The following is a 15,150-nucleotide window of genomic DNA, read 5'->3' as shown; positions in this document are numbered from 1 at the left end:
AAATAACTGGCCCGAAGCCCAAGTGCTTAAACCAGAACTAATACACTTTTAGAACAGCAGACACTAAGCCTTCAATCAGCAACTCCGAACTTAGAAGGATGTAAGCTACCTGCCTTGCCACAACAATACAGACCACAAACCTTCTTAATGTAAAACAACTGGTCTGGAGCCGAAGTGCTTAAACCAAAAGTCGTAGAAAAACAGTTACAATTTAATCAGGCTACTACCGAGCAGCAATAAATGCAGCAGAATAAATACAATTGAGCACTTTTAAGAAGAAGCAAAAGCAAAATAAAGTGCAATTTTTTTCAGTAAAGTGCAAGGAGAGAGGAAGGAGCAGAAGAAAAATTCAAGGTTAAGAACCTAAGTGGGCTGACCTTCTCAAATGTTCTCCCTGTATTAGGTAGAGTGGATACCAGACTGGGAGGGTGTCCCAGATCAAATTTACAGTAGGGCCAGGCAACTACAAAGCCATCAACTATAAGAACACCACAAGAATAGGGTGAGAGAGGGAAAAACAGTTTCAGGACAGAGGAGAAACAGAAAACAATGCCAGAAAATATATAAAATAATTCAGTCAGGCAAAAAAATAACTCAGTCAGGCAAAATTAAGACAATGCAGAACTCTGAAAGGTTAAAATGCCAAGAAAAATACTTATCAATCACTATTAAGTACTTGAAAAGGGGGGCATTTAAAGGTGTATATGTTGAGACAGCTGATGGTTCTCTTTTCACTACTTGTCAAGTACCGCTCCTTGTCAAGAACTGTTTCTATTCTGACAAAAAGGAACATTAAAAATGGACAATCCCAGCATGCCATAGTGGCTGTGTACCAGACACTTCCAAAGTTAGTAGGATAATGGCTAAGTAAGGAAATGCAATGGTCATACAAGCTGCAATAAAACAAACAAAGACTCAAAACAAAGTTTAGATTGAGCATCTCACCTTGAGACTCCTCAAACTGCTCCAATAAGCTAGTCACATCAGTGGCTTCAATACCTGAAAAAGAAAAACTCAGTGCATCACAGTGAACAGAATAGCTTACGGCCCACCTCCCAACATGTCTGAAGTGAAGTGGTCTCCCAAACCTTGCACAGGACAATAAAATTAAGTTTTAAACATATACACAAAAACCTAGACAGGCAACCTGCTTGTACATGCAAACACTCCAAGAATTAACTCCACTGTGTGATTCTTAACAAGCAAGCTCCTGTGGGTTCCAGCGAAGTAGCAAGGCAGCAGAGATGGTAGGGCAATTCTGTCAAACTTTTCAGGCAACACACACACACACACACACACACACACACACACACACACACACACTTTTTACTCCTATGACAAGGACCATGTAAAAGCAAGCCAAGGCATCTCTGCAGTACAATCAACAAAGATGGCACATCTGGACTGCTACTCACGTGAAAAGAGCACACAGCTTACACCAAAATACCCGTGAAAAGCTTTTTGGATACACTTGGCTACTTTTACCAAGACACCTTTTTTTTTTTTGTTTTTTTTTTTTTTATAAATTTGGATAAATCGTGGGTCCCCTGACAAATGAGTGCAAGGCTGAGGAACAAAACAATGACTAAACACAAACAATGTGGGGGGGGGGGCACCACACACTAACATAGTAGTCTTAACTCATTTACACCAACGAAGCAGTTGACTTTGGTACTTACTTTCAGTGATTGCATCCTGGCCTCTGACAGACTTAAATTATGGCCTTATACTTCAATCAAATGCTCTCATCTCTGGAGCGATAATGGTTACTAAAAAATGGGTAAACAATTCAGCACAAACACATCTTCACAGTAGTAGTGTTCATTAAATTCTAGGTCTTACAAAATCCATTGCAAGTCAATGTTTACTGTGTTTAATTATGTAACGTTTTGCAAGCAACATGCAATCTCAGTAATCACTCAGGCTACACACCTGTCAAACGTTTGTCAGTCAGCTTTCATACAATGCTATGCAGCACTACCCGTGTTACTCGGTTGTTAATAAAAACATCTAAATTAAGACAACAAAATAAATAGCATATGGACAAGTAATGTCTTTTGAAGCACAACACAGATGAAATAACAGTAGAGTGCTGACCCATCATGTAAGCTTAAAGATAAATTATGTAGCCTCGTTTAGGAATTAGTGAAAACAGGCTACATTAAATGCCTATAGAGGTCAGTAGGCTGCAACTGCAGAAAAACCTTGAGTTATCACGAGGCTGTAATGATTTAAGACAGACAAAAACACTCCCTACGCTTTCTAGGGGGTTAACAAGGAAAACAAACTTGCAAGAACCACATCACCCAATGAAAAATAGGACTACACAGAATAAAGAATGTATTGCCACATTTAAAGCAGCAAGACAAAACAGCAACTACTACAACACTCCATAAAACCAAATACCAAATTGACTGAAAAGCCTCTGGGAGAAGGACACGGAACATAATACATCACTGCTAGTCTAGGAGTTAGAACTTATTACTAGCAGTAAGTAATAAACAGAAGCATTAACAAGGGAGAAAACAACATGCAGAACTGCTACACAGATACCAAACCAAAACTGAAGGAGTGGAGCAGACTAGCCTCAATCCATTTAAGTATCCTAGGGTGGTAAGCATAGGAAAATGTGAGCCTACACTGTCAGAACTAATGGATGATGACAAAATAAAAAGCTTAGAAAAAGCCACTGAAAATGAATGTTACCCACTGATGCCAAAGCAGGTGCCTGCAAGGCAAGGGTCAAGAGGCAAGAAGGGAGGCTGGCTAGGTACCCTGCAAGCCAAAGCAGGAAACGTAGAAGCTCCGACAATAAAATAGAACTAAGAAACCCACAGTGAATCAGAACTAAAGCAGAGAAGACATTATGCAAGTAATGAGAGCAGAAAGTGTGCACCTCAAAGGTCAGACAATCTTCTGGCATCCGCATTCAACTCTGGTACTAGTTGTTACATTTAAAGCATCTGTTCCTATCTGTACCCGTTACTCCATTAAAAGCATCTGTTCCTGAATCAGCATCAGTACAAAACACCCAGATACAAAGCTCAAAATCAGGTTCTTTTATCATCTAAAAGCTGCTGCCTGAAACAAAAGTTGCCATAAACAATTACCAATATTCTGACAGGAAAGGAGATGCAGGGTACTGTTAAGTATAAAAACAAAAAGTGGAACGTGCTAAATGACATTCCGCTATGCTTGGTGCAGGGAGAGGGAAAAAATTCTAACAGAATCATGTTCCAAATGGAAGACTGGAGACAACAGCTCAACCATACTCCCAGATATCTGGAGAAAAAGACGCAGAGAATTCAAGGCATCCAAGACAAGACCCATATAGGGAACAGGGTCAGTACTCTGAAGGTAATAAATAGTCAAGAGTTTCCTTCTTTTAGGGGACTGGGTTGGTGCTAGCAGTCAAAGAAAAAAATATATATCAGACACAAACTAAAAAAGCTAAACAGCAAGGGCAACATGAGGGGGAATCAAATGAAGCAATATCCTTTTAGTGGGTGCTGAAGGAAATGCAGATGGAGACCTGGAGGTCAGACCATCAATGCCCCAGTAAATTTCACACTTTGCCACCAAGACAAATCAATGGACAGGAAAGGAATGCTCTTTTGTGCCACATCCTACTGATGGCATAGGTTCATAGGCAAGTACTAGGCAAGCTGCTCTTGTGGGCTATTTTAAGCCTAGCCAATTTCCCATTTTGTGCTCAAATTAACTTATCCCATTTGGTTACAAATTGGCCTTACCCATCCCATGGTCAATTATTATGTATTACCCCTTATGAGAATAACTGGGATCATACCACAGATAAAGGGGGGACCCATGCATGGGATAAAAGCATTTCGGAGTTCACTCTGTCCATTAGTACAGGGGGTAGTCCGGGGGTAAATTTTCCATTTCCCATCCATAGATCCAAGTTATGCCTGAATACGGACACATACAAACTTAGTTTTCTGTGGAAAGGGAGTCTGTTCCAAAGCAGTGGTATCCTCTGTGAGATGTAACCCTCCCTGTAAACCATTCTGTTGATGTTGCAGAAGAGGTTCATATCCTTAGAAAGTACTTATGATGCCATCTGACTTGAAGTGCAGTACATCCATCAATTCTGGGTCGGAGGATGCCTTGTATGCCAGACACAGGTCGCCTTTCAGCAGTCTGTAAGACACCATGTGAAGCAAAAGCTTTGAGTTGGTCCGTGTAGGACGTTTACACCTTTTATGTTTTTAATAAGATATCTCTGGGCATTCCAGTTGTTGCATGTTTCTGGACAGATGCATACCAAAAGGAGCACTATATTCAATGACTGGCCTAATGAAGCCTGAGTAAAGGGGGACAAGGACATCCCTAGATCTATACACAATCCCTTTCTTTTATAAGTTGTGCGGTAAAGACACTTTTTTCAACAATGGACTCGTGCTGGGCAAAGTTAGGCCATTGCCAACAAAGATTCCCAAACAAGTGGTCAACTCTTAGGGGTTTATTGTCAATGTGGCAGTGCCTTGTGGTAGACACCCTTCCAAAAGGGTACAATAAATGCAATACACTAAACCAAGATTTTTATGCTGGAAAGAAGCCTCCATTCCCATAACCTGCACTCCCTTAATCATAAAAGAAAACTCTTTAGGTAAGGGGTCGTCACTGCATCTTATGGGGGGGGGGAATTCCTTTGCAGTGACATATGGAAGTGATGCAGTTTCCCACTCTGGTGCCTTGACAAAATTATGACAGCATTTTATAATACCAATGTGACAAGTTCTCAATTCTTGCAAGCTGCACGACAAATGCTAACTGCAACTGTGCCTCTGTACATAGAGAAGTTTTAAATGTACACTAAATATGGACAGTAAACTGCGGTTCAAAATGAGATCCAGATAGATGTGTTAAATGTATAAATCTGTGTACCTGCCACACTGAAGCTCCTTTTAACAAAATGAGCACCTGGTACTGACCAGCAGAGTGTTAAGAAAATGCACCCTCCTTTTACCTTATTTGCATAACAGGAGTTGGAGTATGCAGAAAACAGGATGAAGTCTGGTGCAAGCACGTGTCTTTTACTTGAATTTTGTTTTATTTTTATCTATACCCTGCCATTTCTTATCAAAATGAATTCAAGTACAAAAAATGGTTTACTTTCTTACTGGGGGGTGGGGCACAGCTGATCGTCTACCAACCTTGCATATGCTGTATTCAATAATACAATTGTATAAAAAGTACCAACTTTGCATATGCTGTATTCAATAAAACAATTGTACAAAAAGTTCTGAAGATCATCTCAGTCTGGCTTATGAAGGGATTAACTGAACTAATTTTACTTTCACTTGTGAATTATGGCTTGCGCAGAACTGTCTGCAAACCTGTCATTTAACTGGTCACCTGCTTGGTTAATACGTTAACTAGGCATGCAGTTTCCAGGACACCACTAAATGAGCCTACTCCAAATTCCCAACTGCTCCAAGATGCTGTTTAGTTAAGGAACTTGTGCAATGTCACAGAGGTGGCAAATGAAGGCTGACTGAATGCAACGCTGTGCCACTGGACATAGCACTTAACAGCTCACAACCTTAATCCCATCCACTAGCTGCCAGACAAACTACATTATGCAGTCTCTACTAGTAGTTTGATTTGCAAGGGTGGGGGGCTTGGTGCCTTTCAAACCTCCCTGTGGCTTCAATAGGGGGGGTAATAGGGACACAAGCACCTCCCCTCAACATTATAAACTGTAGGACATGCAGTTCAGAGACTGGTTACATCATAAAGTCCTCTATTAATGTCATCTTATTACTAAATTTTTATCTTTATACTAGACACACGACGTATTACACATTTCATAGCAATGATATTCTCTTAACAGGACTCTTATCTGCCCATAAGATGTTTGTACATCTTTGAACTGCTCTTCTGTACTTCCTCTGTAGCAAGCTACTTTACTCAATTGTTTAATCAGACTGTTCATATTACTTATTCACATTTCAGGACATGCAAGCAGTTTAAAGCTAGTTGCTTTATTTTTAAATTTGGCCTCTAATCAATCAATTGTTCATGGATAATCTTTTGTTTATAGAACCAATCTTGTGCAATGCGTGTTTAAACCAAGAAAAATTCAAGAAATTAATCAATTTTGATATGCAGGGTGACATTTTTGCCCTCCATCCCAGTCATACAAGTAGGAAAAGTTAACAGTGACAGCATTACTGATGACTTTCTCAGGTGCCAGACATTGCAGGGACATCCACTATATGGGAAAAGGATACCTCTCTGCAACAGGTGCTGTTGAACAACTTGTATCCGATTATGCTAAAAGTTCATGTTGCAGTTCTAGAAATATTTGAATCCATCTACTTGTGCAGCTTCCCTCTTCCAAGAGGATAGGGATTTGCCATTGTGATGCGAGTGGTAGAGTACAGTAAAACACTTTGTCATGTCTGCTAACAGACAAGGCACTTAGGATTACCAAGATTCTTGGCAGACAAAGATGCAGTTTTGAAAATAATCCGAGATGCCTGGTTATTTGCAAAGACCTTTGTCCCTGTTGTACAAAAGAAAAAAAGCATCTGAAGGAATACAAGCCAGATGTGACTGGTACTGTGTACATTAAATGATAGGTTAAGAGAAAGTGGCCACGCAGAGGCTACCTACCACATAAAATACAAGCTCCAGTGCCACATTAGACAGAATCCTAATAAACCACTCCTAGCTGCTACACTACTGGACTAAATCCATATACTTAAGGAACATTAAAAGGGACAATTACCAGAGTCTAGAATTCTGACCCAAAGAAACTTGTCCTGATACCTCCCAGTTTTCACATCCCACTTACCACATCATCAACCCTGCTCAATTTACTTTATGCAGGCCTGTTTTCATTCCCTCTGGTGAACACAATTAACAATATTCAGTTACTGTCAATGCTTCCGCATAGTGCAACTGCAAACAGTACTGTCAAAACAGCACAGTTTAGTGAATTCATACTATTAGCAATGTGCTGATTTATTCCTCTTACTCCATAGTAAAACTTCAGATTTAGTATGTACAACTATTACAGGCTGTAGTGCTGTACAGCCCCCACTGTGATAGTAAGTTTTGGACTCGTTTAAAATGGATCTACTGCTTGCATCACACTTTTTTTTTTTATACACAGCAGGTCAGAAAACCATTACACTTGCTCAGAGATGAAAAAAAGAAGACTTGTTTCTACTACTGTTTGAAACTTGCATCACTCTGATGCTTTCCACAGAACAACTTACAATCATGCATAACATCATAGCACTCAGCTAGCATTCAAACATCTGCACAAAGTAAAATAAGAAATGAACAAAAAAAAAAACGTTTACTAATGTTTTAGCTTTGCTCGTGTGTTTTCCTGCACGTTAGCAGCAAGTAAATTCATAAAATTCCTGAAAAGGCGACTTTTCTCCAAGGATAAAAAGCACAGGTGAAACTAACTCAGTGACAGCTGTTGAGTACAACTGCAATTTGAGGTGGAATTTGACTAAGACCATTGAAATTTCCTACAAGCACCCCTTCCCCAATTCTCACAGCTAAAGCTGGAACATGCTCAGAAAGCCAGACTGAAAATGTAAAAGACCACAATCAAAACAGTCTCTGGGACAGAGTCTTCCCTCCTTCTCAGTCACATGCAAGAATCAATTTAACTGAATGCACTGATATCAAACATGGTACTTCAATCATTTTATCTTCAAGCTAATAAAACAGCCTCTTCACTGTTTACATACTAACCAAAAAGTGAGAAACAAAGGAGAACTATCCACCCCCCCCCCATGACAGTCCTAATTCCAATTCATATTCATCAGCACAGTTAAAATGCTTACACTTATCAAAGTATTAGAACTTGTTAAAGATTTGGGATGTATGGCTTGGCTTAAAAAAGGGCCGCGTAGTCATTAGCCTAGTAAACACCTATGAACCTAAAATGGCGTGTGGCTCGTCGTACAGGTGTCGGAAGAACCCTGGGAAAACAAGCACGTGAATCAATGCTTGGAACAGGACACAAGTCTCAAAACATCAGTAGTCAGACCATGGAAGCACAGGTGAACAGTCACCAATGCACAGCAAATACTACATTCAATAAACAATAAAGACTTTTCAGCAACAAAAGCCTGGGCACTCTCACCAAAAGCAGTCTAGGATGTATTGGCTGCAGTGAGAAAACAGATAACTGGGCAGGATTACTACACCAAATTCTTAGATATTCAAATTGTAATATCTCAAGGGAGCATAACGGGGTAGGGGTGCACCACTAACTGCGCTGTCCTTCAGTTCAGATGTTAAAATTAAAGGTCCCATTTACTACCGCTCATGTTACTTTAGATGGATATAAAAAGCCCCTGCAGCACTTACTGATGAGAAGGGAAACTTCCCTGCACCCTTGTCAAACTTAGCACATTGGCTCTCCTTTGAAATTAGGCCACTGGTCCAGTGGCTCTCCTTTGAAATTAGGCCACTGGTCCAGTGGGCTAAAACTATAAACAAAAACAAATAAAATAAGGGAGTGCTCATCATGATACAAGACAAAGTCAAGTCTGGTTTACTGAATAATTTGCACTTCTATCAACCTATATTAGGTTATCTAAAATAATTTCCTTTTCTTATGGTTGGGTAATCCTACAATGGCGGACATATTGCTGGCTTAGCATAAGCCTTGAACAAATTAATCAACTAGAAAGATAGAAAGTGTGCAAGGATTGCCAGGGCAAGAACTTGTGATCCTGTGAACCACAAAGAACTTCAAATTTCTCAGAATTCAACTAAGCATACTGCTGTACTTGAACTACAGTGGCCAAAACAAGAAAAATCATCCTCAAAGTCATTCAACAGCCATTTCCCATGGGGCTTTTTACAGCTACAAGACTGTACACACAAATTAAGACTTTCACTGATTAAAGCAGAAAAGGACTGTGGGTATGGTCAAGACTTTGGCAAGGCATCCGGCAACGTACCATACAATAAATTCTACATATAAAACAGCCAAGTTTTCTAACTCGGGGGACATTTCTGCATCTAATATAGCACGTTTATATTTACATTAATAATGGACAAAAAATAAAAAATTATGTACTTGCCATAAACTTGGCACCTGTGCTATCCAGTGTCATTCATCACAGATCCGACCTCAGATCAGATACGTCAACTTCTCAGACAGAGCCTCAGCTCAAGCTCCTCCCCTTCCCATAATCCCTAGTTACCTTCCAATCCTCAGATAGAGTTTGCTAAATTAGTAGAAATGCAGAAACAACTAAATTAAAAGGCCAAAAATGTTCTCTCAATATAAGCTAATGCAGCCTCGCCATAACCCCCAGAAGGAAGGGGGAAGGAGGGCAGGAATGTGATTAATAATGACACTGGACAAAGATGCCAAGTTATGGTAAGTACATGACTATCTGATGCTGCAAGTGTCATTATTCATCACAGATGGGTCAGAGTCCCCATCTACTATGTATCCTGGGTGGCCTCAAGGAAGAATATGCCGCAGCACGGAGGAACTAAAGGAAGCCTTGTTCCTAGACACCAAGTCCAATCTGTAGTGTGAAATAAAACTGTGTGGATTAGACCAAGTCGCAACAGCACAAATTTCATCAAGGGAAAGTCTAGCCAAAAAGGCCGATAAAGTAGCAAAAGACCTAGTTGAATGGGCCTCAACTGGTCTGGATAAAATTCTAAATGCCTACTAGCACAAATGGAGAAGATGGAAATAGTCACTTTGGAGACTGCCTGGTCCTTTCTGTTTTAAGAAAGACCACAAAGAGTTGGTCCAATTTTCTAAATTCCTCAGTCCTTTTTAGATAAAAACATACTTGTTTGTGGACATCTAAACAATGCAAGATATATTCTCCTTTATTATTAATTAGGGAAGAAAACTGGCAGCAGGATCGACTGAGATTAGCTTCAGATACCACTTAAGGAAGGATTTGTTCTAAGGGACACCCTGTCCTTATGGAAGATCACGAACAGACGTTTAATACACTAAGACTGGAATTCAGAGACCCTCTTGGCTGAAGTAATGCCCACAAAAATAGCTGTCTTCCAGGAAAAGGATTGAATACCACATGAATCAGCTGGTTCAAAGGGTTTTTGTATTAAGGGACTGCAGTACCAAGGTCTTTAACAGGAGATCCAAGGTTAAAAAAAACCTTTCAGAAAGGCTTCACAGAGTTTAGAAGAAAAGGTAGGCTCATCGCCAATACGGAAATTGGAGAGGGCAGCCAACTGGAGCTTAACAGTAGAAAAACTCACACCATCCTGAAAAAAGGAAGATAAGAGAAAAATATCAGGAATAGCAGCTGAAAAAGGATCCAGATTTTGTTGTTTAGCCAAAATGGAAAACCTTTTCCATTAGATGGAATACACCTTCTTCATAGACTGTTCTTGAGAAGCCAAAAATAATGGTCCTCGCTAGGGTAGGAAGCCTGGACTGCTAGAGGACTACTGGAACTGGAGAAACCATGCTGCTAGATGAAGGGTCTAGAGATTGGGAAGTGGAAGCTCCCAGGGATGGGAAATAAGATACGGAATGGGATCCAGTATCCAAGGAGAATACCTCAGGAAGGAGAGCCACGCCTGACAAGGCCAGAAATGAGGATGAGAAGGGTCTTCAGGCGACGAGCTTTCTGAAAGACTTCGGGTAGTAGGGGAATAGGAGTAAGCATAGAGGAGAGCCGGAGGCCAACTAGAGCGCCCTTGGGCAAGTCCCCTGATGGTGTGTGTGTGTGTGGGGGGGGTCAGGGGCAAAGTAATAACTGCATTTATGGTTTTGACTGGGGAGGAAAAAATATGTTAGCAAGGATGACCAGCAGTCAAAGATTCGTCTCACCACTGACAGATTCAGGGACCCCTCGTGAGAACTCAAGATGGACCTGCTGAGTGTCAGCCAACATGTTGGAACTCCCAGGTATATCAGTTGCAAGAAGAATGCACATGGAAGACATCACCCATTCCCACACTCTCATGACCTCTCTGTACAGAAGATAAGACCATGTACCCCCCTTGCTGGTCGATATACCAGACCACTGCCATATCAGTCAGAAATGGTACAGTCCCCAGAGAGAGGGACTCCTGAAAGGCTTGCAACATTATGAGGACTACTCATCTCCAAGATGTTTATGTGCAATCTGGTCTCTGCGGGGGACCACTTGCCTCTCATTTGGGGGGGGGGGCATTTCCAGCACAGGATGGTTAAAGGCATCTATTGGTCACTGTGGCCTTGGAGGGGGGGGGGGACGACAAAATGGCCTGCATAGAAATAGATCCCGAGAGCGAAGTCACCAAGCAAGATGATTCATGCACACCAGAGTCAACTTTATAGTCACGGACATGGGCGGAGGCAGAATGGACCACTGGACTGCCAGAGTCCATTGCAGAACTCATGTGATACCTGTTGAGAGGCACCAACTGAATGACAGCTGCCATCGAACCTAACGTTTGGAGAATCAAGGGAACCGGCAGGCGCAATAGCTCCAGCAAGAGACACATGATCTCAAATGAGTTGGACCCTGCAGGAAGGCAATGCTGCAGTCTCCAAAACGGTGTCCAGCTGGACCTCGAACTCCAGGTTTTAGCTCAGAATGAGACTGGACATGAGAAGATTCACTGTGATATCCAAATGCTGGAAATGGCTGAGGACATACCTTGCAGCCAGAGATAGTCAAAATCATGTGGGAGCCACGAGGAGCCAATCGTCCAGGTATGGAAAAACCTGGAAACCTTGCAGCCGGAGAGGAGTTACCACCACTGCCATATATTTGGTAAACACCCAAGGGCTGTGGCGAGTCCAAAGGGCAGGGCTCTGAACTGATAATGATTGGCCCCTAACCAAAAGCTTAAGTGTCTTCCGGAGCACCCGTCGATCTTTATGTGATAGTACATGTCCTTGAGATCCACTGTGCACATCCAATCATCCTTGCACAAGACAGGCAGAATGAACTGAACAGTGACCATCCAGAACCCGAACTTCTTGACAGATTTAGTTCAGAGGTCTAGAATCGTATGCAGGTCCCCAGTTTTTTGGCACCAAAAAGAAGCAAGAGTAAGTTCCAGACTATTGTTGTCCTGTTGGGACCTCTTGAATGGCTCTTTTTTGAAGGAGGCCATGAACCTAGAGAGAGGCCAACTCCCTTTGGCAGGTTGTATGCCTGGGAGAAATTTCCAAATTGGAGAGGGTTGAGAGAAGGGAATGGATTAACTCCTGGAAATTATTTTTAGCACCCACTGATCAGAGGTGAGAATTGTCCAGGCTAGTGGGTGAAGGGAGAATTGACCCCAGACAGCCTCCAAGGCAGGACAGTCTGACAGCATCTCAAGAACAATGGAAGGGCTTCTCCAAGAAGTGTTCCCGGGAGCCCTGGTTCTACAGACCCCCTCTACCCCTGGGGCGGCACCTGCCATTTAATACCCTGCCCCAGCCTGCGGAAGAGGATTCCTGGGGAGCATCCTGAAAGGAAGACAGAGTCCTCCAGAATCAAAGATTCTTACTGCCCCTCTGGGTCTTGGAAAAGGACTGCTGGGGAGTACAAAACTTGATCCCTAGCACGGAAAGAGTCTTGCCTTCCTGCTCACTGCAAACAAGGTGGAACCGTCAAAGGGGGAATTAGTGAAAGATGCCTTAAAGGGTTCTGCAAACCCACAAAGGCGAAGCCAGGCATGCTGGTGGATAGCAATGCTGATGCCTGCCGCTCAGAAGGTGGCCTCCTCAGAATTAGAGATCAGACTCATTTAAGCATTAGCCAAAGAGGTTAGAATAGACAGCCTCAGAGAGACTACTTTGATGATCTACAGAACAACAACTCTGACAAGAAAGTTGTAAGCTCCAGAACAATATCTCTATGAAGCTGGGTAAAACGGGCCAAGTAATTAGTTGCTCTCACACCAAAAGTAATCATGGCAAATACACACTTTCCAAAGCAGTTGATCTCCTCGGAGTCCCTGTTCGGGGAATGGACAGGTTTTTCCTTAGCTAGCTCCTTCTTAGTAGCAGCGGCCACCACAATGGCATCAATGAGGAACCCTTTGCTCCAGAAGGGCCTATCCTTGGAAGGACTGAAGAATTTGTCTGATTTCTTGAGCACAAGTTCCACCATGTCCAGCTCCTTCAAAGCCCTGCTGGTGATTACATATGCAAGCTCTTCATAAGGGGGAAAACCCAAGTAGAAGATGGGCCCGTCTTGAAGGCCTTCAGGAACATGGACTCCCTTGAAGACAGGGTTAGAGAAGAACATCCATCTCTGCTTAAGAACTTCGAGATGTCCCCGAAGGAAACCTCCACTGGCGGTAGTCAGAAAGGTGTGTGTGTGTGTGTGTGTGTGTGTGGGGGGGGGGGGGGGGGTCTTAATTTAAGATTTAGTAATTAAGGAAGAAGGAACTTAAACTAAAACTACAAAGAGAGAGATAAGGACAGAAGAAATTAACTTAGAGCAACAAAAGCCAACAAAAATAAGCACTTACCTGCTATCTTCAGCCTGGACCACATCTACAGCGTTTTGGCGGCAAACAAGATCTTGGGGTTAGAAGGTAGCAAGGGATTATGGGAAGGGGAAGAGATTGAGCTCTGGTTCTGTCAAAGAAGTTGCCAGGTCAGATCCAAGACCCATCTGTGACTAATAATTAAAGAGATAGCATCAGATCTAAAAAAAAAAACTCCGATTTACAAAGTGCTTCACTTTAGTACTTGCCTGCAGTGCCAAATGGCTGTCCTACAGGAGCAAAAATTACAACTACAGTGCTTTGTTTCAGCATTTGTTTTCAATGCAGTCCTGAGTCGCAGGCATTTTATAACTGTAAATATAATATTACTGTACAGAATACAACAAGATGGCATAATGAATCTACTGGGAAGTCTTGCACGCAAATCAATCTGAAACCTTGGCCAGTATAAAAACAAAAACAAACAAAAAAAAAATGGCCAGCTACGAAAATACAGCAGTCTACTCAAGAGCTGAAAGCAAGAACTCTTGCGTATAAATTGACTGCACAATTATTTTCAACACTCAGACTCCACTGAGCACAGTTACGACCAATGCACAAGTCAAACGGCACAGAGGTCAAACAGGCTTATCTGCATGCTTAAGATGGGCACTGCAAGGGACCAAAACCAGCAAAAATTAGAACTTTAGTAGCAGAATAAGCATGGTACAAAGTCCAAAATAAGCACCGAAATGAAAAACCTTCCCAAATTCAAACTGCTGAGCTATCAAAAGACCTTGGCAATACTGGAGGGGAAAAAAACACAGTATCCTGCATAACAAGGCAACTAGTAAGTTTTGTCCCTACAGGTTAGCATATAAAAGAGAGTTAAAAATAAGTGCCATCACTGATGTTGAGATGGCACTATTGGGTGAACCTCTGCTACAAAAAAGGAAAACTTTGTAGATGCTTCCTCTGGAAACAAGATCTGAATAGACTGCAAACAGTATTTTAAGAGGCTGCAAATGTTAAGGAAATTAGGACCAAAAAAGAAATGGTGATGCCTAAGGTAGGCAAATGTCTAGTCAGCAAGGTTGCAAAATCTAGAGTACTAAAAATCTGCACAAATCAAATACTAAAAAGTGTAGCATCACCACACTTTTGTTAGACAACTATCATAATACTATCTAGCAACACACCTCCACTAAATGAAAAGGTAGTTAGGGGATCTAGGTACTTGGCTTGACAGCTCCCAGTCTTTTGACAATCACATAACAGATGTTAGGAAATCCTACTTAGCTGAGCCAATATTCCAAGGAATATCGAGGTCTAAAGAGGCAATCACTCCCTTATGCTCTGCACTGATCAAGTCATCCTTGGAATGCATCTCAATGAACATTACAGAAATCAGAAAGAACTCAAAGGTTCCTAACCAAAAACATCACATGTCCTAGAACTACCAAGAGAGGCTGGAAACCATCCCTTTATTTACCGTCTTAACTTTTGAAGGGAAATCCCAGTTTTGTTTATGGCGCCATTAGAAACCTGACAGTCTTGGATCTCCTCTCTACAAGTCCAATATTTTTACCAATACAAGAACTAGAGGCCTACATTTTAAACGGATAAAACACAGTGGATGAATAGGTTTACAACCCAGCACCTCCCAAGCCTCTGGAATAAAAATTTCCCCAGAAGGTTAGGAAGTGCAACTTACTATATTTTAAACATTAG

General features: G+C 41.7%; 1 protein-coding gene across 4 annotated transcripts in view; it reads right to left on the bottom strand.

The window, feature by feature from the left end:
• The window catches only part of PPRC1 (PPARG related coactivator 1), a 310,188-nt gene that overhangs the window by 207,685 nt on the left and 87,353 nt on the right, over window positions 1-15,150 (bottom strand). For 3 of the 4 annotated variants that reach the window (XM_044056255.1, XM_044056256.1, XM_044056257.1), the window contains exon 6: window positions 946-999. The exons of the other annotated variant lie outside the window; for it this stretch is intronic. In XM_044056255.1, the coding sequence (XP_043912190.1) occupies window positions 946-999 (54 nt within the window). The remainder of the gene's footprint in view (window positions 1-945; window positions 1,000-15,150) is intronic. 4 annotated transcript variants of the gene reach the window in all.

The sequence above is a fragment of the Protopterus annectens genome, chromosome 14.part0 (assembly GCF_019279795.1).
Source record: "Protopterus annectens isolate FY-2018-M chromosome 14.part0, PAN1.0, whole genome shotgun sequence".
In the NCBI taxonomy this organism is placed as follows: domain Eukaryota; kingdom Metazoa; phylum Chordata; order Ceratodontiformes; family Protopteridae; genus Protopterus; species Protopterus annectens.
This window is presented reverse-complemented; position numbering and strand designations above follow the sequence as displayed.